Below are 27,424 nucleotides of genomic sequence, written 5' to 3'. Positions count from 1 at the left end.
CCAAAAATATTGCACATAGAAACACAGAATATCCTGAGATGGACAGGATCTACAAGAAACATTGACCCCAACTCCTGGATCAGTTTAGTTGGGCTAAACAGTTGAATTGAACACGTGTGGATCAGACACACTTCTGAGTGCCCTGGGGCATCGTGGGCACTCCCATGCTGATTCCTGCCAGGGGAGACACTGCTGGACTTGTCCCCCTGCAGGCAGTTCCCCTCTGTCTATAATGCATTCCTGTTGTAATGCTTATCATGGCAATAATCTGTTCTTGAGCTGCCCAGCATTTGCTGCTTAATGAACATTTATAATGGGCTTTGACTGTTAGATGGCTTAATAATTTTTTGAGGAAAAAAGACATTAAAATACCTAATAATTGCATCCTTTTCATGAAAGAGAAGTAGGAAAGGAATCCTTTCCTGAAGGGGTTCTGTGTATTTTACTGTACAGAAAAAGTGCTGTTAAAGGAAATGATTGGAGGGTTTTTATCAACAATTCAGGAAGATAGAAACTTTTAATCGTAGTGCTGTCTAGCAAGTCATAATGTAGGTGTTTGCCATACTTCAGCTCATTGGCCTTAAAATTAGAATAAATGTACTGTCATGACTGAGATATTACAAGGCCAACTGACTTGGAAAACAAATTGCACAAATCTTCTCACAGACATTGCTCTAAGTAACAGACAGCTGATGTAATATTATCTATATTCTGGGATAAAATTGCATCTTAATTTTCTCCACCTTTTCTAACTATCTTTTCAGCCTTGAAGTTGCAACGTGCACTGCCTCTGCATTCTTGTAAAGCCGGGCAATGCTGCTTCACATTTTTTTATCCAGGGCTTGGGGATTTACTCCCAAACTGCTGCTGGTCAGCATCCAGGCACGCTTCGTGGGGTTGATGGCACTGTATCGAATTTTAGATTAGACTGAATATTGATTGGGATCTTGGATTTTTACCCGTACAGTGCTGCCTCAAATGTGCTCATATGGAGAAACTGAGTCAATACCTGTGGTTTAAAAGCATCTGGAATGGTTGTGAGGGTTTTCTTAATGAGTAGGACATTCTTCAGAGCTCCTTTTGAGGAGGTTGCTTTTTATGGTTTTGTTTGTTTGAGTTTTTTTCCAGAATGTAAGTTTAGCAATCACTTGCCTTTGTGGTATACCAATTCCCTGTTATCAAGGTTAGGAGGATTTTATAGCCTGTATGTTATCGTAGGAGTTTTATTAATTGATAGGAAGAGTGCTTGCATTATGTTCAAGTCATCCTCTAGAGAGAGTGCATATGCATGCTGTTTTTCTAAGCTTAGGAAGAGCTTTTGAGGGACATGGTTATCTTGACATTTGATTTAATGTGTGAGGTTGGTAAAACTTGTTAAATAGTTAAAGATGACAGATACAATAAAACTAAATGAATACCATCATGTACAGCACTAGCAAGGTAGTTTATGTAGTAACAAAGCATTAACATAGGTGACTGGGTTCAGATGAAAGGCTACTACACCTTGTATATTTTCAAGTTCACATTCTCTTCTCTAAACCTTTTGCTGAATAAGGTTACAGTTAGCAATAGTATAACACAGTGGCCTTCAGCCTTCTGGGAAAACTTGGAAGTGGCATTGGTAAGAGATTATTTCTCATGGCCAGTAATCTACTGTTTGCAAGGCAAGCATTTTGCCTTTTTTTTTTTTGTCTGCCACAGATGACACTCCAAAGAAGCTAGACCAATGATCACATGGTGTATTGTAAGTCCAAGTTCCCATTTTAATCAGGTTTCTTTTAGAATTCTTTGCCTTTTCTAGTGCATCTTTTATTTTTTTACTTTGGACAGGCTCTGCTATGGAGATACCAAGTCTTCACATTTTTGTAGTTCTTTTTCCTGTAGCTTAACACAAAAAGGCAAAACGTTTAAGCTAAGCATCAGTACTGATAGTATGCTTGTGTGCCCATTAGTCAACAGACTGAAAGACTTCCTCCCAGATCTCTGAAACATCATTAATTGTTTCAGCAATTCAGTCTTCTCAGTTACAGTGTTTATATCCCGATTTATAACTAAACTGAACTTGATGGTATCAGTTGAAAATTAACGTATTTTATTAAAAAGCACTTCCCTGCCAAGGTGGTGTTCCCTCGTCCTTTCCTTGTCAAAAGTGGTAGGCTGTGAAGACTTTCTTCTTGGAGCCACGTTTGTTTGTCTGTAGAAAACAAATTAATTAATAGATTTTAAGGCCAAAGGAGACCATTAGATGGCTCCTGTGCACGCAGTGCATAGAAATTGATCTAGTAATCCCTGTATTGATTCCAGGAAGTTATTTATTAAAAATGCACCTTGCTGTCATTTGCTTTGCTTGCTGTATTGAGTGGCAGTGTGTGAAGAACACTGAGCGCTGTCTGATAATGGCAGTACATTGCACCTGTAATTTATGTGGGAATCTCAACAGAGTGAAAGATTGGAAAAAGATTTTGGGGGTGGAAAAATAAAGTTCAGATTACACCTTATACAACATTTATTCTAAAAGCATTTAGCTGCTAGGCTAAAAATGTTTACTTTTGCTTCTTAAAATAACCCTTTTTAAGAATGCCAAATTCAGACCCTCTCTATGTAAAAGCATTTGGCTGGTTGTAGTCAAACTTCTTCCAGGCTCTGCTTCCTCTCACTCCTCTGGCCCAAAACCAGGATGGTCATTCTGAGATCTGTAGTCAGGTACCAGCTCCTCCTGTATGGCTTGGAGCCCGTTTCAGGCGTCATGTCAGAGGAATGTGAAATGGGTCTCTCATCACAGCTAGTCGTGCCCGACTGCAGCTGCCAAGTTCAGCTGCTCTGCTCATGTTATGACCATTTCCTTCTTGGTGCCACTGCTTCAAGAACAGGTATCTTCATACTGTCAGAATTGCTATGTTTTTTTCCTCCATGTCATTTGGCACTGAACTTTATTGAAGTCTGTGTTACTTGGACTGGCTTTCTTTTTATCATTGATTTGACCTTCTATTTATGATTACCCTGTCTTAACACTAGTTGCAGAGTTTATTGCTGATGGCATTCTTGATGTAAGTTATATAGCAGCACCCCTTCCCTTCTCCCTTGTGAAAATGTTTGCTTAGTAACAACAAACTGTCTGTCACTTCATAAGACTCATCAGACAGTTCTGAAGCCATTCAATCTGCACCATTTTGATTCTTTGGTGTTTTCCTAAGCAAAATGTCATGTGGAACCAAGTCAATTCTTCTTTAGAAGTCTGAATATACAAAACCTGTCAGTTTTCTGTAGGAAGCTTGTAATGTTATCAGGGCATGTAACAACTTAGGCTTCAGTTTCTCTTAACCTCATGCAGATTAGAAGTAAATGTACTCCTGCCTCTTAATTTTTTATCAATGAAGTAATTACTACAGGGTTCTGTATTAATTTGACATGTTTGGGTCTCCTCTTTAAACTTTTTAAAAATACTTTTATGAAGCTGAATATCTCTTTTAAATACTGTTATTCTAGGAGTTAAAAATAAACCCTTAGCATTTTAGATAAACCCTTTAGTGTGTTTTTTACAATATGCCAGTGTTGTTCCATTCTGTTCTTTTGAAAACTCATCTGTGTTCAAAAAAAAATAAAAAGACACTTGAGTTGAATGAGTAGTGATTTGCTCAAAACTGTTCAAAGTTATAAGTATTGTCTAAATTACTAACAAAATACCTGGGAATAGTTAGAAACCCTTGCTGAAATGTTGACATTTGCAAACAATTAGCAAACTGCCTTTTAGTATACTTCATACCTACTTTGGTACCTCAGAAAATTAGCTGTAATTGGTGTTGCTAAAGACAGGTACTACTGAATCACTGCTGAATGTGTTGGTTTTACAGTAGCAAATTGCTCTGAAGAAGGGACTGTGCTTTAAAAGTTTTTTGCTCCACCACCACTTGAGTCAGTCAGCTGAACAGTAACTCTGTAAGAAACCCATTTTGAATTTATTTAAGGTTATGATCAGGAAGTCTATTGGGTTTACGTGGCAAGGGGGCTGAAGTGATCAGTTCGGGAAGGACGGCATCCAATGGGAGGGACCCCACGTGGAATAGGGGCAGAGAGTGACCGTGAAGGAGCAGTGGAGACGACATGTCATGGGCTGACCACAACCGCTATTCCCCTGTGCCACTTGGGAGGAGGTGAAAGAGGGTGGATGGGGAGGGGAAGGTGTTTTTAGTTTGCTTTTAGTTTCTCACTGCTACAGTCTACTAGTGATAAGTAATAAACTAAATTAATCACCCTACACTGAGTCTGTTTTGCCATGTTTTTGTCATCTTGGTAATTGTTGAGTGATCTCCCTGTTGTCTCAACCCTTGAGCCCTTTTCCGTCATATTTTCTCACCCTCTTCCTTAGAGGAGGAGGAGTGAGAGAGCAGCTATGGTGGAGTTCAGCTGCCCAGCAGGGTACAATCACTGCAGTAAGTCCAGTTGTAACAGCCTGTAGAGGGACCTGGATCCCTGTTCATTCTTTTGAAATAGTTCTGTAATAGATCAAATAGATAACTTGAGTTGTATTCTGTTTTTAAAATACCTTGCCATTTAGACAGTCTGACCAGGCTAGGTACAGTGCTCGGTAGAACCTTAGCTGTACACACACTGCTGTGTCTTTCCTGGAAGGAGAAACTCTCAGTTTGATTGGTGATTGCATAATGCTTGGTTAGACATTAAGAAGGTGAGTCTTCTCTTTCATTTCAGTTTTGAGGGCATTAGAGATTTATATACACTTTTGGAGTAAGTGGTGAGTGTGGTGTTTGAGTTTTTAAATACTGTGATTATAATTGTATGAAGTTCAAGTACGTCCCTAAAAGTAGACTACTTTAATTTATACATTGGTGAAGTGTAAGAACAGGATTTCAGTATTTTCATAGATGTTTTATGCTATATCTAGCTTTAATAAAATATCTGCTTCATAAATTATTAGTGTTAAATTATTTTAGTACTTGTCTAGGCATTTCACACAACATGCTTAATAGGTATGCTTCTAAACCTGCAGGTGTTTTTCTACTTATTGTGGTACAGCTCTTGCCTTTTTTCCTCCCTTCTGACATTCTCCTACTGCTTCCAGATCCATGGTTAAGAGTTGGATACTTCACTATTTCATCTGATGGCATGAAATGAACACTTTCTGGAAGCTTTCAGCATTTTAATTAAACATGCAGATAGTTGAGGAGCAGTACATATTAATTTTTTTATTAAAAGCATGGATAAGGTACAACGTTAATCAGTGAAAAAGATCTTGCCCTTGCATTTCTTAATGGATTATATTAGTCATTAGATCATTAGAATGAGTTCAAAGTGCTCCCTCTTCATCTCATACTGTCACTTTGTTAATACCACTCTCTTATGAGTCACCTTCCCTTTTAAACAGTAATAAATTTTACCTTTCCTCCCCTTTTTTCCCTCCCCAATGCCCACTTGTTTGATTTGTTATGTAACTTTCAGGGAAAGGAAATGTACCTGGCTGAGGAGATTGAGAAAGATGCAACTGAAACGAAACAGCGAGGCAGTGAATTAGCTTTGTCAGTTCATACTCTGCTTTGATTTATGTACTTTCAAATGCTTTTGAAGCACAAAAGATGTGCTGGTCCCTGGAAAGGAACACTTACTCTCATTTTCCACCCTCCAAGGTTGACATTAGCTACTTAAGTGAAATCTGATCTGTGCAGTTGTCCAAGGCTTCCGTTTGACACCTCTATCACTTCCCAAGGGTAGAACTCAAAACAAAATAAAGTGCTTGGAGCAGTGCTCTTTGCATCCTTACCCAGTACAAGTGTGTGCCTGGGTGCAGAATGGCACATCTTTCAAAATTATACAGGACAACAGTTTTCAAAAGCTTTGTGTTTTTCTTCGAAGCAACTGAAAGATGCACACAACTCCATGTCCAAGAAACTGTGAGAGTAACAAAAGCTTCTTGCTGCATAACTGGCTAATGGGAGTAAATCATGTGCTGATCATGAGTGTCTCATAGGATACGATTGTGGTAAGAAGGATTTTTAAGGAAAGCCTGCTGTTCTGGTTCATATGAATATTCTGGCCAATGACTCCAGAAAACGGTATGACTCCAGTAATAAGACAACCATCATGTAGTGAGCCATCTCTTTTGCCTGGAGAATGTAGAATTGAATGCTTTTACAAACACTATTCTAAGCCCCCTGTGTGCTAATTGTGGTGGTCTTACCCAGCTGGGCAGCTGAGTTCTGTCACAACTGCTCTCTCGCTCCCCTTCCTCAAAGGGAAATGGGGAGAAAATGCGATGAAAAGGGCTCAAGGGTTGAGATAAGAACATGGAGATCACTCAACACTTATCGTCATGGGCAAAACAGACTCAGCACAGGGAGATTAACATAATTTATTACCTGTTACTAACAAGCTAGAGCAGTGAGAAACTGAAAACAAACTAAAAACACTTTCCCTTCCCCATCCACCCTCTTCTACATCCTCCCCCAAGCATCCACTAGGATGTCTGCCTTGTTGGCCTTCCCCCTGATTGTTGCCCACAGGGACTCAGCCTTATCATTCCCAGCCCCGAGCTCTACAACATCGAATTAATAGAACATTCCTTCGTAATTCAGTTATGGCACCATGCACCTTAAAAATACCCTGGTAAGATGTGCTACAAAGACCAGCTGTATTTAAAACAAAACAAAACACAACAGATGTGATTATATACCAGATTATGAATATCTCATGATTTATATTATTTGTAACACAGTGGCTTCCAAATCTATATTCCTGGACCAGGGAAGCCTAAAATTCATTTTAAAAAACTTGCCTATTGCAGAAGAGAATTACGTGAAAAAGGTTATTATAAAGTTGAAGCTGATGAAACGGCCATGAAACAGACATTTCAATGGAAAAAAATTCCAATAATGTTAGTGTCCTTTGGATCAGGCACAGAATTTATCATTTTTAATACAAGACTGAATTTACTTATTGGGAAACGTTTCTGATTGCCTTCCAGTGCTTCCTTGTCACATCAGGTTATAAAAATGTCTAATATGGGGATAAAACAGCATTTTGAGCATTCGTGCTTTTGCAGCTGTTGCTGTGGTGCCGCCACCTTCCTGAGCAAATTCTGTCGGAGAGAAACCTGCTTGTTTCAGCACGTCAGGTTTGCACATGATGATTACCTGTCCACCAAACTGCAAGGACCAAATGTAGCTGGGAATAAGTGCTCTGTTCTGCCTTGGAAGAAGCAGTTCTGAAACAATATTGTGGGATTGAAGGTATTTAGAAAAACTTGTAAAAGGAACTGGTCTTCTGGAGGGCTTGGGATATGTAAGCAGCCCAAGCAGCCAAGCTGGCATTAGCAGCCTGATGGAGCACCACAAAGATACGGTGTCCTTGTTCACTTGCTTACTCCGTTACTGTCGAGTTTCTCATCACCTTAGTCATAGGGCTTGATGCAATTATATACAGAATTTGGCCTCATTTGTCTTTAAAAGCAACGTAAAAAAAATAAATCTCACCAAAGACTGCAAGCCATGGTTCAGAAAAAGAGACTGTGTGATAGTCGTACTTCCTCAAAGGCAGTCTTTGCTGTTGGGTCTGCAGTGCCAGCTCACATCTGAGTAATGGCATCAGTTTCTACATGCTTTATTAAGCACTGATTAGGCTGCGTGCCCCTTCTAACATAGCTTAGTCACAAATTTGGACAGTTATCAGGTGTTTCGTGGTGTTTTCCTTTTTCTTCCTTTGTTTTCCCTCATTAGAAGCAAAGGAACATGCAGCAGTCATAAATCTGATCTGATGATGATGAGCAAGTGTGGTATCTGGTTCATCTTTGATTTCATGGATGAATCCCAAAGAAGTGCAAGAGAAGGAAATTAGTAGAGAATCGTGTTGGCAAGCAGGATTTAGAAGCTGATAGAGATAATGAAGTATCAGCAATACTGCGTGCAGCAGAGAAGATAACAGCTAAAAAGAAGCCAATGTGCACTCATGATGAAAAAATATCATGGAGATATAGAAAATGCAAAATGAATACCAGTGGGTTAATACCGGGAATTTAGGACTATCAGGACAGCAGCTGTGTGTGAGCAGCTAGAGCAGAGAGAGGGATGAGTAGAAGTTGTGACTTTGATTGCAGGAATTTGCAGCATGCAACCAATCCATTTGCATCAACAAAGTTCATTCAGTCACTCCCTTTACCTCACCTAGACCACTTCACAACATGCAAACACTTTGCTGCTGCCATTGCTAATGCTAAATAAAAAAGTTAATTCTCTAATAAAAATTAGACATAAAATAAATAGGTAAATATATTTTCTAACAGAAGACTTCGGAAAGATAATGAGGTTTGGGTGAAGGCAGCATGGTGCCCTGGAAGCATATTGCTGTGTGGTCTGTTAATAACCTCAGTATGCTTAAAGCTAATTCAATTTAAGCCATTACTTTGTTTAAACTTTAAAAAATTGACCTCAAGAAAATAATAATAATAAAAAAATCTTCTGGGAGGGGAGTCCCCCAGTACACGAACCTTCAGTGCCTTGTACTTCTGCTTAGAACAAGCTTGCTTCAGCGATCTTTGTTCTGTCTTGTTCTGCAGGCACTTAGCTTCATCCCATGGCCATTGCTTTGCTACCTTTGCAATTTAGCTTTGGAAAGTACTAACAGATTACCTGTACATGTCTGTGACATAGTTACAGGTCTGTGTAGCCCCTCCATACATTTTGTAGGTGGATACATTGTGGAAGAACATGATGAGAACATCTCATCAAGGTGCATAGGCAGTCAAAATGACCCTCTGCGAATGCCCACTTCCAGTAATATCGAAAACATTTTGTTTCTTCTCCATAGGGCCAAATGTGTCAGTTTGCAAGCTAGTGTATTATGTACTTGCCATTGCACTAGGAAATGAGGTGGACTGTTTTCAGCAGCCAAACAGCAGAGTGTAAAGGTATTCCTCCTTTTTCTCCTTTTTGAAGATTTGGGTTCTAATATGTATGAGATTGCAAGAGCCTTCTCTCTTTCACCTGAGCAGTGAACAAGAGTATTTTTGTAAAGGGGGGTTGAAGATGGGAGTTCAGGTCTTGACGTGGGGGGACATTCCTCTCTCTAAGTCTTACCTAGTTGGATATGAGCTTCTTCATTTCTTATCATATTTCACAGCTAGACACTTAATGAGTTGCTGGCCTTTTCTCAAAATGTGGTATTTTTCCTGGTGAGCAAATTAAATCCCTGCATGACATTTGCTTACATCAGGGAGGGACTGAGAACTAATGTGCTATGAATTACATTATAAGACTCAGATGAAAAGTGCTATAGAAATGGAAAATATTTATTATGGTTTTTATGTACAATTCTCCTGTAATGTATGCGTGTTCGCTGTTAATTCATACTGACATTTATGTGAAAATTTTCAGACTTTTTTTTGCTGTTAATCAATGTTGTAGGATTGATGTCAGTATAATCTAGTTTTTGAAAGGCTTTTTTTTTTTGAACTGTAATGCAATTCACAGCAGTAGCAGAATCTCTGACTTCTTTTTCCTTTAATTACATTTAGCAATTACAAAGCCATGGCACCTATGTGAACTATCATATGTTATTCATCTTTATTATTCTCAATTAGGGTGTTGTCTGGCTATTTTTCTTTTCTTTTCTTTTCTTTTCTTTTCTTTTCTTTTCTTTTCTTTTCTTTTCTTTTCTTTTCTTTTCTTTTCTTTTCTTTTCTTTTCTTTTCTTTTCTTTTCTTTTTTTTTTTTTCTGCAGTGACTAATGTAATAGAGTTATAATCTCACTTATAATCAAAGTTTCAGGAAAGCTTATTGGATTTGAGGTGACTTGTATGCAAGCAATTTCCCGACAGCCAAACGAGATGCGTGCAATTTATGGGATATCCAGCCTGATCATTTCATGGTCAGATACTAGTATATCTAATAGTCAGGTTTCTGGATTGTTGCAGTTATTGATTTTTAGTTTTCTTTTCCATTTTAGGGGCAGTATCTGTGCTTCATTAACTACAGAGTAATTTTATAGGAGGCCATTAAAAAACAAAACAAAACTTCTTAATTGGTTTGTTATCAAGGTAGCACAAAGCAGTCATGAGTATTCCAGGCACAATGAGGAAGAGAGAGCTGACTGGAAAGAATGACTTGCTTTAATGTAAAGACATAGATTTCTTTTTTAAAAAAAAAAAAACAAAAACACAATACATCTTTTACATGTGCGAGGGATATTAAAATTATGTTTAGAAGTTGCCTTTGCATAGAACTGGAAAAGTAGTATTAAGGTATAAATTATCATTAACATAGTACACAAGAGTGTATATCTCATCCATTAAACAAATCCAGGAGATATAATAAAAATTTCCCAAATAGTGGAATGTCAGAATTCTATCTTTTAAATATTTTCACTTCATCAACAAGTAGCTGTCTGGAAATTCTCATTTTGTCCAGTTACACACATTCTCTGTATGCTTCTTCCTTGTCTTCTCCTTGAAGTAAATGCTGTGTGCATGTGAGAAGTGGTGACTAAAAGACGTAGTTGGTAGGCTTGGTACTTTTTTTATGACAGTACATGCCGACAGAGGGAGAGGAAAAGCATGGAATAGCTCCTTTTATAAAAGACTGTTTTTATTTAGGCTGAAAGTAGTTAAATAGGGTAATTTGCTAGCTGTAAAAGAATAAAGGTTGGGCTAAACATACCCTTGTTTTCTCACTACGTGAAGGTTTTAGTTTCAGGTGGACCTGAAACTAAAGGAGCAACAAGAGCAACAATAAGACATATACTTTTCTGTAAAATTGACATTCGCTTATAATTGAGATCCTCTTAAGTCTTTCAGCTACTATTCTGTTTTAAAGACAGAGTGATTTTTTTTCTTCCTAATCTGTCTGAAATAATAACTGTAAAGTTGAGTAAAGCATCAGCACATAGAGAACCTATATCACCGACAGAATGGAAAGGCATGAGGCATGATTTGAATAAATAGTTATTTATTTGTGCATTTGAAGTAGCTGGCTGGACAAGAAAGGTACTACATTAAAAGTACTGAAATTTTGAGGAACAAAAATTACCAGCTGTGAAGGTTTTAGGATGATCTGCATGAAATAAACAGCAGCTGCAGCAAAGTTTCTAAATGGGTAAGTATCAACATGACAGAAACCCTCTGTCATAAATTCCTGGAAGTCTAAAGGCCAAAGTAGAAATTGTCACTGTTAATTCTGTAAAATAATGATTATTCTGTATGCTATAATGTAGGTGGTACTAGTCTTACTCATTACTTAAACTCTCTAGGACATATTGAATATTTTGATTCTTTTGAATGCTGTTGTATTTTAGAATGTTTTATGTTTCAAGTCTTTATGAACAATAATCCTTGATCAATCTCCATCTCCCCCCAACAAGGTATTATATCCTATCAATAGTAAGTTGAAGGCAAACACATAAGCGCCCTTTAGTATTTCCAGCCATAGTATCAAATTGAGTTTGCTGTATATTGCCTCTTGGTTTGAGGACAGCAGACTGAACTGTAAAGGACCACAAAAGTTGGCTTCTATGGCTTTGTATATCATTACACCCTATTTAGAGTGTGGTTTTGGTCATATATTGTTGATGGTTTTACTGTAATACAAGACGTGAGCTGATTTCCACCCAGCTGTGCCAAGTTGCTGTTTTCTCAAAGAGAGTGTTTTCTTGGCTTTGCATGCTGTGTGATGATGTCAAAGAACTGCAAAATTCTGGTTGTGTGCCATCTCCAAATAAAGGAGGATATTCCTCCACTTGAAGGCATTATGTAGTCACAATATTTTAAAGGTGGAGTATTTTAAAGAATAGAAGAGTATATATAGCATCATTGTTAATTTGTATCGGGATCACCCTGAAAGAGTTTGTGGATTTTCATTAGTTTCTTTGCAAAATTAGTCAAAGATACATTGTTGACATTTGTACAAATAATGCCTATCGCATTCACAGAACAAATATAGTACATGAAGCAGTGGCAAAAACTTTATTTACCATTATGCTTTGACTTGACCTGAGAAACCATCCTTAAAGTATCTATAGCATGCAGAAGCCTTTTTCTTTCACAGAGTGCTGGACAGGGATACCAGCTAAGGGCCACAGCAAAAAGAACTGTTGGAATCAGCTGATTTTATTCTAACTTCGCATTTTCAAAGTATGAGGTCCAGTGCTCATGCTGGCCTTAATACTGGTAAATTATTATGCAAATGATAAAAATGACTGAAGATTTATGGACACGTTTTAGTGTTCGATTTGGTTTGCAGTCTGGAAGGTGCCAGTGTCTACAGAATAGCAAGAGATGGTCACTATTAGTCAGGTGTGCCACTTTTGGCTGGCATTTAAGGGTGCTTAGCTTCTAGCAGAAGCTTTAAATATCATGTATCTCAAACTCCATGAGTCCTAAAATTCCTCATCTCATCTGTCTGTCCTTGAGTTCTGAATATAGCCCTGGAGAGAGGTTACTAGTGTCACACAACTTAATGGCATTCTTTCTGTCTCCATCTGCCTCTGTTCAGAGTTCCCACTCAGATATTTTCCTACAAAAATGCCATAAAGCGGGTGAGTAGTTGCTCAGTACTGAAGGCTGCCAAAAGAAGAACTATGTTTTCCTTTAGGACAAATGTATAAAAGGAAGCCAATAAAACTGCTGAAATGGAGAAAAGCTATCAACTATATTCAGAACGAGGGTTACAGAAATGCTGAGACTTAACCAAATTGAGTGACTTGATAGCTCGTCTCCAAAGATGGCAATGGTTTGAAAGCCTTCTCATAGTAAAGGTCTCTGCAGTGTTCCCTCCAGGATCAGTTCTACATCAGTTCTACAGTTGTAATGGACAGAAAAACAATGTTATCCCTGTTTCTTAAAATAAATAAAATAAAAAGCATTAAAACCTTGCCTGTTGGGATGAAAAATACTGCCTGCAAGAACAATAAAAGTGCATGCTGTCAAATATGACATATATGCAGAAATACCGATGGGCATATTAGTGCCTCCGTAGCGATGTGCTGTCAGCAGCGCATTTCTGCTGTGTATGACCTTGCAATATTTACCTTTATAGAGGGGGAGTACTTCAATGAAGCTTGAGTATCTCCCATAACCTTTATGGACTCGCTGCCAACTGCTGCATAACAGTCCATAGCACGTTCACTCTGTGTAGGATTCGGGTTATTGAAAAGCAATAGCGGTAAATCCTATGTGGCTGGATGTCACAAGAAATAGAAGAACTGACTTTTTGCTCTTCACTGTTGTATAACAGCTTACATGTCTGCTGTCTGCTGCCTCTCTTAGCTTATTCCTAAGGGAGTTTATTTTCCATCCTTAAAAGAAGGCTGTCAGACTGATTTAAGACCAGAAGTGATGCTTTAAAAAAGCACACATGGGTTTACTGAACCTTGGATCATTGGACAGGTGGTGATAAGGTTTTGTCTGAAGTCAAAGAAAGCAGAATCTTGACTGGGCTTAAATATCTTATCCCTTGCCACTAGTTTTGGCAGCCTTGTGCTAGCACATCCAATTAGGAAAGGAAAACAGTATAGTCATGCAAAGAAAACTGACCTACAGGTGAAATTCAAAATGTAGGCCAATTACGTGTATGATGTAAAAGAGGATTAACAAGTAAAATCTTCATTAATTTAACTGGTGATTTACAGTGCAGGCTTTTAAATGTACCCCAGCCTCATTAAAACTAAGTCCTAAGTATCTCTCTCTAGACCACAAGTAACCTTTGTGAATTTAAAGAGAACATGGGTGGTTTGCCACAAGTACCTTAAACTCACTCTGCTCACTTCTGATTTTCATGTACACTGTATTGCATAAAATGCTGCATCAGTTTGCCCTAATGCATCCGTTTGTGAGCAGACGTGCTCTCCATCTTTTTTATACGCATCCTTTTAAAAAAGAGAAAAGCTGCAATGAGGTCTTCCCAGAGCCTTCTTGTCATCAGGCTGACCATCCCCAGCTCTCTCAACCTTTCTTCATAAGTGAGGTGCTCCAGCCATGTTTATGACCCTCCTCTGGACCTGATCTAACAGATCAACATCCCTCTTGTGCTGGCAGCCCCAGACCTGTACAAAGTACTCCAGGCCTTACAAGGCAGAGTGACTGCATCAGTCTTCCCTTGTCAACTGATGCAGTCACTCCGTCACAGAAGGCCACCAGACTGGTCAGCCACAATTTGCCCTTGGTAAAGCCACACAGGCTGTTTTGGTTCACCTCCTTGTCTTGCATGTGCCTTGACATTGCTTCCAGGAGGATCTGTTCCATGATCTTGCCAGGCACAGAGGTGAGGCTCTCTGGTCTGTAGTTCCCTGGGTCCTCTTTTCTACCCATTTTAAAAATGGGAGTGATGTTTCCCTTTTCTCAGTCACCAGGGATTTAACCTGACTGCCAGAATTTTTCAAATATGATGGAGAGTGGCTTTGCAACTATATTAGTGGACTTGCACCTTTTCAGTTTCACCCGATGGTCTCAAACCTGCTCTTTGCTTACAGTGAGATGTGGGAAGGCTGACTCCTTGGCCTTTCTTTTCTGACCAATCTCAGTTCCATTTGTGCCTTGACTTTTCCAGTCCCATCCCTGCACATCCGGAGAGCATCCCTGAACTCTTCCCAGGCCATGTGTCCCTGCTTCCACTGCCTGTGCATTTCCTTCTTGCACCTCAGTTTGACCAGCAGGTCTTTGCACAACCAACTGAGATTGGGAAGTGATACAAAAAAATAACAAGAAGGAATTTTATAGGTACATTGGTCAGAAAAGAAAGGCCAAGGACAGTGTACCACCTCTGATAAATGAGAAGGGAGAACTGCTAAAAACAGTCATGGAGGAGGCTGAGGTGCTCAACAACTTCTTTGCCTCAGACTTCATTGGCAGTCAGCCTTCCCACATCTCTCATTTCCCTGAACCTGTAGATGAGGTCTGAGGGAGCAGAGTCCCTCTCACTGTAAGCAAAGATTCTTCAAATGTATCAATAGCAAAAGGAAGACTAGGAAAACTGTGGGCCCGCTGCTGAATGGGACAGGTGCCCTGGTAAGGAAGGAGCTGCTGAATGCCTTCTTTGCTTCTGTCTGCCATGCTAAGACCAGCCCTCAGGAATCTCAGACCCTAGAGACAACAGCAAAAGTCTGGAGAAAGGAGGATTTTGCTTGGGTTGAAGAAGATCAGGTTTAGAAGATCATCTAAACAAACTTGACACCCACAAATCTGTGGGCCCCAATGGGATGCACCCATAAGTGCTGAGGGAGCTGGTGGATGTTATTGCTAGGCTACTCTCCATCATCTTTGACGGGTCATGGAGAACAGGAGAGGTGCCTGAGGGCTAGAAGAAAGCCAATGTAACTTCAGTCTTCAAACGGGGCAGGAAACAGGGTGCAGGAAACTACAGGCCAGTCAGCCTCTCCTCCATTCCTGGAAAGATAATGCAACAGCTCATCGTGGAGGTCATCTCCAAGCACATGGAGGCCAAGAACGTGATCAGGAATAGTCAGCAAATATTGTTTCGTTCTGTTTAGCTGAATTTCATGAAAAATTTCTCTGTTGTATTTGGGTGTTGTGCTATACAAATTCATTATTTTTTTAAGGTAAACTTTTGTCTTTTGAGAAGTAGAATTGATTTTAAAGGCATACTAAGGTAGAATTAAAACATGTGAATTGATTGGCATGCCCTGTTCAGTCAGCAGATCCCTTGTGGCTCTGTTTGAGTTTTAGAGCAAAAGAGTTGTACAGTCTTTCATCCATAACACTCATCAAGAACTTCAACTTCTGCAGCTTGTACTCATGTGAAACCCACACTGAAGCCCCTTGAGTATTTGTTTGCAAGAAGAGTGGAGGGCTTATTTGTGTTGGAAAAAGCAATGTCATTTTTATTGCAGTCAGTTTAGTCTGTTTAGAACCCAAAAGTGTAATAGGCAGTTTGCAGAATAAGTAAAGAAGAAATGGCTTCTTTTCATCAGAACTGTCATTTTGAAGCTGATCACAGTACAGTCACACAGTAAAAATAGCAAACTGTGAAAGAAGAGATGAGGCACTGGAATTACAGTTTGTTATTGTGGGCAAAATATTTTGTTTATAGATGCATGTTCTTTAAGGGTCTCCATTGATATGACTGAAGCTCCTCTTTGTTTTCTTGTGTCTCCCAATTCATACCTGCCAGCTGTCTGTTGGACTTTTTGGTGCACAGACTTTCTTAAGCACTACCTACCTCACTGGCCTTCAACGAGACCTCAAAAATCCTCTTCTTCATTAAAACACACCATCTTCTCACAATTTATCTTACTTATATTATCTTTGGATCAAGCTCATGATTCTCTGAGCACCAGAGTTATGACACTAGCACACTACACTGACATTATGGCAGCCTTTATATTGTGAGCTTAGTCCTGGCACAGGAGACAGGAGGGAGGACTATACCAAGTAGGTGTTTTACATTTTTTCTCCTGTGATTTTCTAGTTCTTCAGGGGAATAAGTCACCATACGTGCTCCTTGTTTAAGATGGTGTCTGACATTACTGAACAGTGAGTTGCTGCAGTATGCAATCTGTTCCAGGCATGTTTCAAGTACTTGTGTGTCAGAGTATTGTTAGACTTCTTAATTTTTAAGCTTTTAGCCTGCTGAGTGTAATCAAATAACCACACTCAAGAGCAAAGTGGTAAGGAGGGACAAAGCATTCACGTTCCTTTCTCAACTTCCTCTTAGCTGTTGTGCACACTGTGAAGTATTGAAAAGACATTCTGCCTCTCTGTTTTTATTGACAGAACCAGCTTCATCTTGGCTTTCCCTTTAGGTGTGTCTTTCTTGCTCGTGATAATGGAATTTTCTCCCATTTTCTAGTCTCAGAACAGAGATATCAAAAGCAACTTGCCCTTTGCCTTTTGTCAGCATTAAACGAGAAGATGCATGTTGGCTAATCATTTGTGCAAGGCTGAATTATTAAAACATTTTTGTCTTTCTCTAGGAAATATTTTAATTTTGGATTCAATTTTAAGTTTTTAATTAACTAACTACTTTTCTCAGTTCGGTGCTTTTCAACTGGGAGCGAACACTGCTGAGTCATTTAGGAATTGGAATGTAACAGCATCTGGCTCTAGCTCCCATTACAGCAGGCAGTACCTGGAGCTTTAAGTATTTTCTTCCTTCTGACTTCTTTCTTTTGAAAAATGGGCTGTAAAATTCTTTGTGAGGAAAATCTTCCTTCATTGTTGTATATCTGAAGAAAGTAGCGTGTTGGGATTCAGCTTTCCGTATGTGCTTGTTAGAGATTATCAGAATTTAAACCGAGTAATAATAGTGGTTATTTTTCAGTTGAATGGTGTTCCTTTTGACTTCAGCTCACACGCTGTGTTCTAGGGATTCAAACAGGGGACACCTGTGAAAGAGCTGCATGAAGGTCACCTCTTGGGGACTGCTGCTCCTTTGTGTAAAACTTCAGGGTTGCACTGAGGGAATAGGTAAATTAGTAGGGAATATTCCTGGTACTGGAGTGTGAGAAAAGGGATGACTGCTCTTTTCTAACTTCAAGTTACATTTCTATAGCACTGCTGCAGTTCCCAAATATCGTAGTAAATACTGTTTGCTTGAAGGACATGGTTTTATATGATTGATGTCTTTGATTTTAAGAGAAATGAAATTTGTCTGATGCTTGACTGAGAGAACAAAATTGGTCTTTATTTTGCGTGGGTCAGTTCTTAGACCTTTCTCCTTATATTTCAGAAATTAAGAGTACTTGAATAGGAGTTAATCTTAAGGACCTTTGACTTGCAGATTTCTGCTCTGATACCTATTTTGGCCACATGTTGTTTTCATTTGTTTAATCTGTCTGTTTTAGCTTGTCCATTTGTGAAATGTATTATATGACCACAAAAATTACTATGAATTCATTAGAGTTTCTGAATTACTCCTGCATCATCCAACCAAACAAGCTCACATACCTGTTAAGCTTTAGGAGTGAAATCCTGATTCTAATTAAGCCAGTAGCAAGAACTCTAATTGACTTCAAAAGAGGTAAGATATCATCCAATTACCATAATTAGATTGTTAAGAATTGTTCAGCTCCAAATTTTGTAATAATTCAAAGGCTGTTACCTTCATGAATTTTAAGTCAGATGTAAGTTTGGCATGTTGCCAGTCTTCTGGTGGTTATGTAGTCACGTTGCGCTCAGTTCTGGAGACTATTCACATTATTACTGTTATGCACATTTTAGAGGCTTGATGAAGCAATTAGAAAACCTGTGTAAGTAAACCTAGAAAAAGTTTTCCAGTATCTTTTCTCAGTGTCACTCAGCTAATGCCCAGTTCTTCCATGGCTTTTACCAAATGCTGAGTTCCTGCTGTGAGAGTTCTGATTGAATAATTAATTTAGAAGCTGAGTGTAAAATGAAGAATCTGAAGCTCTGTGGGATGTTTTGTGGTACTGTGGAAGTACTCTCTCCAGTCAGCATCTCCAAAGAACATAAAACTTGATTTAATTTTTTTTTCTACTGTACAGTCCCCAACAGACGTTGACTGTTAATAGTTTTTACAGTTCTAATTTAATCTGGTAGAGTATTGAACTTGTATGTGAAAGGTAATAAAACCATTTTAGTAGGAAGATGGAGTTTATGTTCAGAATAACAATCTATCAGTTTTGCAAAGGGTTGTTAAATTCCTGCTTTATAACTGTGATCAGATTAAGTCAGCCTAGCTGTGTTATGAGCCTTGCTTTTCCAGAAAATAAGTTAAACTAACAAAACTATGGTCTTTGGTTATTAGGGGAGAAATCTGCTTGAATTGGCATAAGGACACTTTAATTCGTCCCAGGTGTCTGCATGTCTCCCCTGTGTGTATTATTGGCTTGGGTGTGTGGCTAAAAATAATTTTCAAATACGGTGAACCTCCCAGTTCATTAATTCTAATACATGCCACTTCTGTAACTGATTTTTATGTCCCATCATTTGATGGGACATTATGTCCTCATTTGATGTATTTTTTTTAGGTTTACTCGAGTGTGTGGTATCTGGTACACAAGAACATCCCACGCATGAAATCCTAGACCTCATGTGCAAATTGAGAAGTTTCACCTGTATGTTTGCCCCAGAAGAGCTGGTTGGCACTTTCTGGAGAACCTTCCATTGTAACTTCTCGAGCTGTCATTTCTTTGGGTTGCAGCCATCTTTGCTAGACAGCTGCTTCAGAAAGTTCAAATGATGCATTAGGGTGCGCTGACCTCACTTAGCATCATGAAGTTATTTCACAGAACATTGCTCTGTACTGCGTTTGCCCTGAAGATTGACAAGGAAGGATTTAGGAGATGAGCAGTTAACAGGTTGCATTCAAAGCTATTTGGGTGATGAGTAGCTTTTGAAAGGGTTAGCAATATGACGGTAAATTTGCCCAGTTCCAAGGGCCTAATGATAGCTCTTTCTTTTAAATATCTCAGGGTTGCCTCAGCATTCACTGGAATGTTTCAATTGTTTTCTGCATCCGTATCAGACAAGGATATTGGGTCAAAGATTGGTATTCATCATTGGTGTGTTTTGAGTTGTAGTCTTACCTGTCTATACCCCTTTGTTTGTAAAAATAGAATCATAGAAATAGAACTATTAAGGTTGGAAAAGACCTCCAGGATCAGCTGTTCCAACCATCACCTTGCAACCATTATCACCCACTAAACCATGTCCCTGAGCACCACGTCCAGCCTTTCCTTGAACACCCCCAGGGGCGGTGATTCCACCACCTCCCTGGGCAACCCGTTCCAATGCCTGACTGCTCTTTCTGAGAAGAAATGTCTCCTCATTTCCAACCTGAACCTCCCCTGGTGCAACTTGAGGCCATGTTTGGACAGGTGCTTTATTGATAGTGTGTCTGTATATGTACATGGTGCATTAGCAACATTTTACTTTTTTTTTTTTTTTACATATATCTCATGTTACTTTATTAGTCCATTTTTAACCCATTCCTCCCAACACCCGTCCTTAAGTGTAGATATATTTTAATTTGTATTTGTCTGAAGTGACAGCAAATTGCCAGAGACTTTATCAGATGCAACATGCTGAGGATAAGGAAAACTTGCTTTATGACTGCAGGTATTAAGAAGTTGGGAACAAAATATTATTAGGAGATGAGTACTGTTGGTAAATTTCTTCTACAGCATGTGAGGGTTTAGGGAGAATGTGGAAAATAAAGTATTTGCCATTTGGACCAGTAGTTTCTGAAACAACACAAAGCAATATCGGGTAGTAAGGTTTATGTCATATAGTTCAAATACAGATATATTTGGTGCAAAAGGCTGAATGCTGTTCCCTCTGCAATTTCTTGGTTCCGTGTGATCATGACGAATGAGCTCATGAGCCAGGGAATGCTAAGTGGCTGGGTCTGTGGCTGTGTATCTAGTTATCTAGTTAATTTGTGATTATTTTAACTGCATCTATTCAATAGCAGCACTGCACTGTGCAGCCAGAGTCCAATTTAAAACCTGTAATGGAAGAATCCTGAAATGACTCATTGGTGAGCATCTTCTGGAAATGAATAGGCCATTCGGAGTCCTGATTTTAGCAATTATAAGGTCCATGCCGTGCCATACACTGTCAAATACAGGTCCTGTCAACACACCCATGTTGATCAGTTGGGAAGAAGCAGAAAGGTAAGAGCTTGATTTTGTGCTGTGGCATCCTGTGTTTAACCACTCCTTCATGTGAGTAGTAGAACCTGACACTGTGTGGTGTCATGCACCATGCCGTGCACCATGAAGTGCCTTCATGTCATGCACCACGAAGTGGCCTTTCATTTCAGCTTATATTCCCTGATAACAAAAAATACCCCAATATATAATATATATATATATATATATATATATATATATATATATATATAAATATATATACCCTGTTATATATATATATACCCTGATAACAAAATAGCAGCAGAAGTTTGTTTGAAACCACGGTGCTTTTTCTAGCTATTCATCCAGGAAGATCCCAAGAGCCTTGTTAGTGTCGTGAGCTAATAAGAGAAAATAAGTGTAAAGAAATTATAGTTGGAATCTTCTGGTCTTAAGGATCTACACAGAGATCTCAGAGCTTGCCGCACAGTTTCCCTCCCATCAGGGGGAAATACAAAATGAATAATCAAGTGACCACACACCGTCCAATTTTGCCAGAAAGTTGGGATGAAACAGAATATTCTTCTCTCTCTCGGTGCGGATAGGGAATCAATGTCCGTATGTACTTTTAGCTCTTTCTAAGTAGCTTTCTGTAGTCTGATCCTAGAAGTTGTGCTTGTATTGATCCCATGGGAGGCTGTCGTGTGGAACAGAGGCAAGCAATGACTGAAAGACTGTGTCTGTGAGGGAGGGGATGAGTATGAGGATGTGCGTTCAAAATATATCATTTCTCTCTTCAGACACTTTAATTTTTCCTTTGTGGGTTTCACGCCATTGATTCCACTTGTCCTGCCAACTGTGATGAGACAGGACTTGGGCCTCCGTCAGCCATTTGTTGTGTTTGTGTGTGAGCGTGTTCGTGTATGTGGTTGCCTGACAGACACGTTGCATGTGCATCAGAGAGAGGAAATTCATAAAATTGCCTTGGTCTGAATTGGTGTTTTGAGTCTACTGCATATATGCTAAAGAATTTGTGTGATGTTAACACATACTTCGTGTCAGGTTTAGTTACTACAGGAACTCACCGGTTTGCTCAGTAATAAGTAGATCTTGTAGCTTGCGAGGAGGAATCTTCAAATTATCTTTGGTAACAAAACTTGTGATTTTTCTCTGTTTCTTATCAAGTCCCTCTCATTTTAACTTTGAGAACAGCCCCGGTTAATACCAGAGCCAGATGCAGCTCTGATACTTTCCTTGGCATTTATGAATTAGGCTCGTGGTAAGAGCAAAAAGAGAGCACCACAGCACTCAGTATTGCCACCCATGAAATGTCTGAACTTTCAAAAGCAGGAGCAAAGTTATATTTATGCTCTTTCTCTCTCTGCCTCCACAGAAGTATAAACCTAGATTTCTAACAAGACTGTGTACCACTGGTGAGGGCAATACTACATAACAGCTACATCCTTCAGAGTGATTTTCTAGGCCTCATTTCACAGCAGTGTGTTATGGGTCTGTTCCTAACGTGCTGTCCAAGTGTGGCTGGGTAACCTCCACCGTGGCAAATTTGTTTTCCTTTTAGCGATGTAATTTAACAGGTAGAGCTGTTCTTGTGATGATTAATAAGCCACATTTGCCCAGAGTGAGCCCTGTAAATAAAAGTACCCAAACCAAAGGGGGTTAGGAACTAACACATTTGCTCTAGCAGCTAGCTATGTTTTCTACTAGGTCTCGCTGAGGTTTCAAATTTTTCCTCAAGTGAGGGTGTAAAAAAGCATACACTTCTTTATTCAGAACCACTACAGGAAAAAAAAAGGAAAAAAAAAGGGGGAATGTGAGCTTTCTTTTTGTTTCTTTGTTGTATTAGAAATCTCACTCCCTGTTGCAAGGCAGTAAGATGAGAAAATGGCTCTCGCACCTGCCAAGCTACCATCAGCAATTATTGCAACGCTTAGTGGGTTTCTGCCACCAGCCGAAGTCTCTTTGCTCCCTTTCATGTCAGAGATTTCAGTGTTCTTGTGGGGATGGTACAATTAAAACCACAAGATTTAGTGCTCTAATTCTCTTTTGTTTGCAACAAAAGGGAGAGACGTGGAAGTATGATATATAAGGCTGAGTTTCTGTTTTTGTTTTACTGACCAGAAAAAAATCGTGTGTATATGAAACTGTAACAATGACAGAGTTTGTTTAAATTCATCAAGCCGTTCCTTTAATAGCTGGATTAAAGGCTACCATTTCAATTAAAAGAATCTTGCTAATAAAAAAGTGTAGCACCTACATTTCACTCATCTCTGTTTACAAACCTTGACGCCTGAGAAGGCTGTACTTTATGTATTCCTGTCTATTTCTTTCAGTACAAATATTTTCTAGTTTTAGATATGTCACTAATGTGATGCAATGCCAAGGACACTGTTTTTTGACAAGTTTGTTAAAAATGCTCCCTATGATAAGTGTAGGAGGGAAGTATGGTGGTTGACAGGAACTCGTGTTTCATTTTGGGTCTTCGTCTTATACCTCTATGGGACCTGAGATAAATTAATAACTCAGATTGTTTCAGAGGGGACATCTGTGACCATGGGTGCAGTTCCCCTGTTGTAAACTGGCATCTGGCAGTGAGCTACTAAAATCTGATCTCATCACCCTCACTTCAGTGGAAATGGGAAATTCTGAAGGGCAACTCACCAGGTCCATTTTAGGATGAGATAAACTGTCATGGGAGCTGAGAATGTCTGTTTTGCAAAAGCATTGTGATCCACAGCTTAGACACCGAGGTGAAGGTGAGAAGGATCCATTCACGGCTCCACAGGGTTTCTTAGACACTCTGGGCAGCAGCAGAGCCTTGGGTTGTACCTGCTCAGCCACTTTGAAAATGATTCCTTTGAAGTTTCAACCTCAGTATTTGAAAAGCAAAACAAAACAAAAACAAACAAACAAACAAACTGCTGCTCCTGTTAAAATTCATGCTTACTTAAAAACAGATTACAGCCTCTTGGGCCTCAGTTTCTCCCTTTGTGAAATTAAACTGTTGATAAGATCTGTATATTTTAAGTAGTAACAGACAGGCTTTTGTAATGGATGCTGCAGGAAGTGAAATCCTCTTTTATGATAATCTGATCAGTCTTGCTAGAATCTGTGGAATTTAATTTTTTTTTTCTTGCTTTAAGGGTCGGTCCCTTTCATTTACCTAGCTGACTTTTCACTTACCTGGCTAAACATCCCAGTGTGCTGGCTCTGTGGGAAAATTGGTAAACTGGTTAACTGCCAAAGGGGAGTAATTTGACTTACCTGAAATGAACAACAGAGTAATGAAAATGCATTGCCTTTGTCCAACAGGATAAGCCTCAAATTGTACTGAAATAGAATTATGCTAGGGGAGTCAACATGCTGGATAATAATGAAGTTTAACGTGGATTAGCTGCATATAAAATGGATGTGTTAGAATGAATTGCTGAAGAAATAAAATGATGTCAGGCTTTTATCCTGACTCTTATGGCTTAAGAATGCTGCTCTCTTCTGTTTATAGGAGATCAAAGCTAGAGCTATTGAATGTGTTCTTTATTTGGCTGAGAAAAACAGATACAAAGATTTAATAAATACTTGACCTGTCAAATCAGGATGCCACTGGACCAAGGCCATAATGTTTGGCTCTGGACCACACCTGAGAAGTTGCAGAGATGGGAATAAAGTCCAGGAAGTAATAGTACATTAAAACAAGAATCCAGACTTCTTTAATGGTTTGTCTGGGCTTAAATTTGGAAATCCCTTGGTTGACTGATTGATTTTTATAGTTGCTGTTCCTTGTTTTTCCCTCCAGTAATATTTGTAGCTTTTTTTACTTTGTGCCTTTTCTTCTGGTAGTTAAATCTAGGAAGTTTCCAAACTAGGTGGCAACAATAATCTTAGAATGAGTGGGAAGTATAGAAGGGCTGCTGAGTGAGTTTTGGCCTAAAAATGACAAGTATTAATCCGTATGCTGAGACTTTTTTGTATATTTTTTTTTTCCTTAAAGATTTCCTGTTGCTTCATCTGTCCTAGGTTCATTCCTGTTCCTCAATGAGTCCAGGAGTCCAAGCCCTGTCATCCTGAGCCCTTGGCTGAGAAGCAGCAACAACCAATGCATAGTTCAAGTGGCTGTTTATAAATTTTTCCAGCAACATGGAGAATATATTGCTCGGGTCCTTCCCATTGATGAAAGCAGCAGTGAAATCTTGTCAGTGCAGAATCCAGAGAAACATGGGTAAGTCTCATCCTCTCACTTGACTCATAACTTGATCGAGAAGAAACAGACAATTGTACAGCAATACAACCACAAGCAGGACACCACACTGAGTAGATGCATGGGTCTAAGTTGTTGTAGAAGCTGGTGACTGCTTATTTGATTATTTAAAGCATCAGCAAACTACTGGATCCGTGGAACAGTGAGTCTCTAAGTCGACATCACCTTTATTCTCAGTGCTTGTAAATACTAATTTGCTCTGATTCCTTTTTACTTCTTCCTTACCCAAGTGTACTTTTGGGGCTGGAATATTACCGAGTCTTTGGAGTTTTGTGCATCTGCATGAGTTTTAAGTTTTGTCTTGCATTTGTATTTTTTAAATGGAGTCTCTTGTCACTAAAGCAGTTCAGAGCTACTGCCAGTGGAGGAAAGCTTTTCATCTTTAAAGGGTGAAACTGTGTGAAATGTTTTATCCTCTTGGCACAATTAATCTTACTTGTTGATGATGTTTTAATTTGCCAGAATTCCCATGTATCCTTCAGACTTTAGTTAGTGGCAAAACAGTAGGAGCCATCCATAGTACATATAGTACATATTACATTAGTACATAGTACATATTTTTAAACACTAGAGTAGGGGAGTGCTTCAGAACTGAATTTGGATTTATATGAGGCTAATGTTGTCCCTGTTGTATGTACTGATTTTTTTATTATTATTATGTGTTTTGTTTTTGTTTTCTGTCACAGAATGAGTATTAAGAAGCATAATTTTTACTGAGAGCTCCAAATGTTTTTTGTTTTGATGTGATAGATTTGAGAGTTTCTAATAGCAAGTCCTGCTGGCTTGTGCTTGAAATAAGATGTGATTATCTGATTACTATCTATAGCAAATTCTATATTTTCCAGCAGCAAAAGAAGAATCTGCAGTTAAAATGCTGACAGGTGATGACCTAAGTCATAGAAACAGTTTGAATAGAAGTAATTTTCATATAACACATGGCCTATAAATGTGAGCAGGAGAGCTTGTGTATGGAACTAAATTGTACTTAGTTCCAGCAATATCATCCAAATTGTAAATTACTGTTGACGTCTGGGGAAAGGTAATTAGGGGAGCTGCAGCAGCTGTCTTTTTCCTTAGCTCTTTGAAAATGCTGTGCTGTATGTCACAGCTAATAAAAGTGCTTTGTGCAAAGTTCCTCCTGCATTGGCAATGCCATTGCTCCTTGGCATTTGCAGGGAGTACTGCTGAGCGTAAAGTGCTTTGCTCTGCTGCGTGGAGGAGCTCTAGCTCACATCTGGAGCACAGGCAAGTGCCAAACGTAAGGAGCCCTGAAGGGAAGAGAAAGATCACTGACTACAACAACAAATGCACACTTTTGCCATCTGCTGGAGACAATACAGGCTATGCAGCTGTGCATTGCAGATGGCAGAAGGAGATTGTCGCCACAGAAGAGGTTGTCTATGCCTTTAGAGAAGGTGGGTTTGGTTAGAGCTTGCCTGTCCCATTCACTTAGAAACCTACAGCTTGCAACACAACAACGTTTCCATGGCACAAAATGTAGTAAGGACATGCCTGGAGCTTTCACCATTCTGTGTTGTTGAATCCTTGGTAGCCTGCACTATTAAAATTCTCTGGTTAGCTCATTTATTCCCCTCATCACTGTGAAAGGCAGTAGCTCTTACCCAGCGCAGCAAGGAAGAAAGGCTCTGATATTGTGCCCACGTAAAGGTAAAAAAATGACAGTTAAGTTCCTACCCACCAGACTGCAGCCACAGATGGCAGGCTAACAATTTGTTATTACTTGTTATTATTTTTTAACCTTAATTCCAGAACTGATAAGTGCTCCTGTGCCCTTTAGTTGGAGGAATTAGATTAGATGATCTAAGCTCTGATAATAAAACATGCAAATCTTATTTTTGTAAAAATCTTTTCTTTAAGTAGGAAGCAAGAACAGCTGATCAGAAGTTAAGAATAATTCAATAAACTTCTTAAATCAATTAGTAATCCTATAGTTTACTCTTTTTAATACTATGTGTTAGAACCTGAAAAAAAAATGGTGCTGGTTTGTGATAAATTCTTTGACAAAATTCTGTAAGCTCTGAGTGGACGATAGCTGATAAGCCTGTGCTAGAAATGAAAACGCCTTGAAGTTTTACAGGTGACACTTCTTTGATTCAATGCACTTTACACACTGTTTTGCAAATAAGAGCTGGAAGGTATGTGTGGTTGTGAGTCCATACCATTCCTGGAAATCAGGCTTACAGCAGGAAAAGCATGTTTTATTGAAACAACTGCAGTTGAGGGGTGCAGTAAATTAATTTCAGGGTGGATTTTATCATATCTTGAACTATGCACCATGTCAGTATCTTTTTTTAAACCTCATAACCTGAATTGCACATACTAATATCTTACAAGGTCTTCACACTTATGTATATTTACAAGAGAAAAAAGTAGATGCTATCAGGTAGTTCTGTTTCATTTGGCATGAAACCAGCCAAGCAAGGGTTTTGGTTGGCAACATATTGAAGCAATCTTAAGCAGAATATATATAAAGCCTTGAAACTTTATTAGGAAAATAGAGACAGTATAGCACCAAGTATTTATTTGTTACCAGGGTTCAATCATCCTGTCCTTGGGAGCAGAATATACATTTTTGTTGTAATGGAT

At 39.0% G+C, this 27,424-nt stretch overlaps 1 protein-coding gene across 6 annotated transcripts in view; it reads left to right on the top strand.

The window, feature by feature from the left end:
* ALK (ALK receptor tyrosine kinase) overlaps window positions 1-27,424 on the top strand; it is a 317,869-nt gene that overhangs the window by 142,322 nt on the left and 148,123 nt on the right. For all 6 annotated transcript variants that reach the window (XM_072035464.1, XM_072035463.1, XM_072035462.1 and 3 more), the window contains one exon: window positions 24,577-24,778. In XM_072035464.1, coding sequence (XP_071891565.1) covers window positions 24,577-24,778 — 202 coding nt within the window. The remainder of the gene's footprint in view (window positions 1-24,576; window positions 24,779-27,424) is intronic.

The sequence above is a fragment of the Anas platyrhynchos genome, chromosome 3 (genome assembly GCF_047663525.1).
Source record: "Anas platyrhynchos isolate ZD024472 breed Pekin duck chromosome 3, IASCAAS_PekinDuck_T2T, whole genome shotgun sequence".
Classification (NCBI taxonomy): domain Eukaryota; kingdom Metazoa; phylum Chordata; class Aves; order Anseriformes; family Anatidae; genus Anas; species Anas platyrhynchos.
This window is presented reverse-complemented; position numbering and strand designations above follow the sequence as displayed.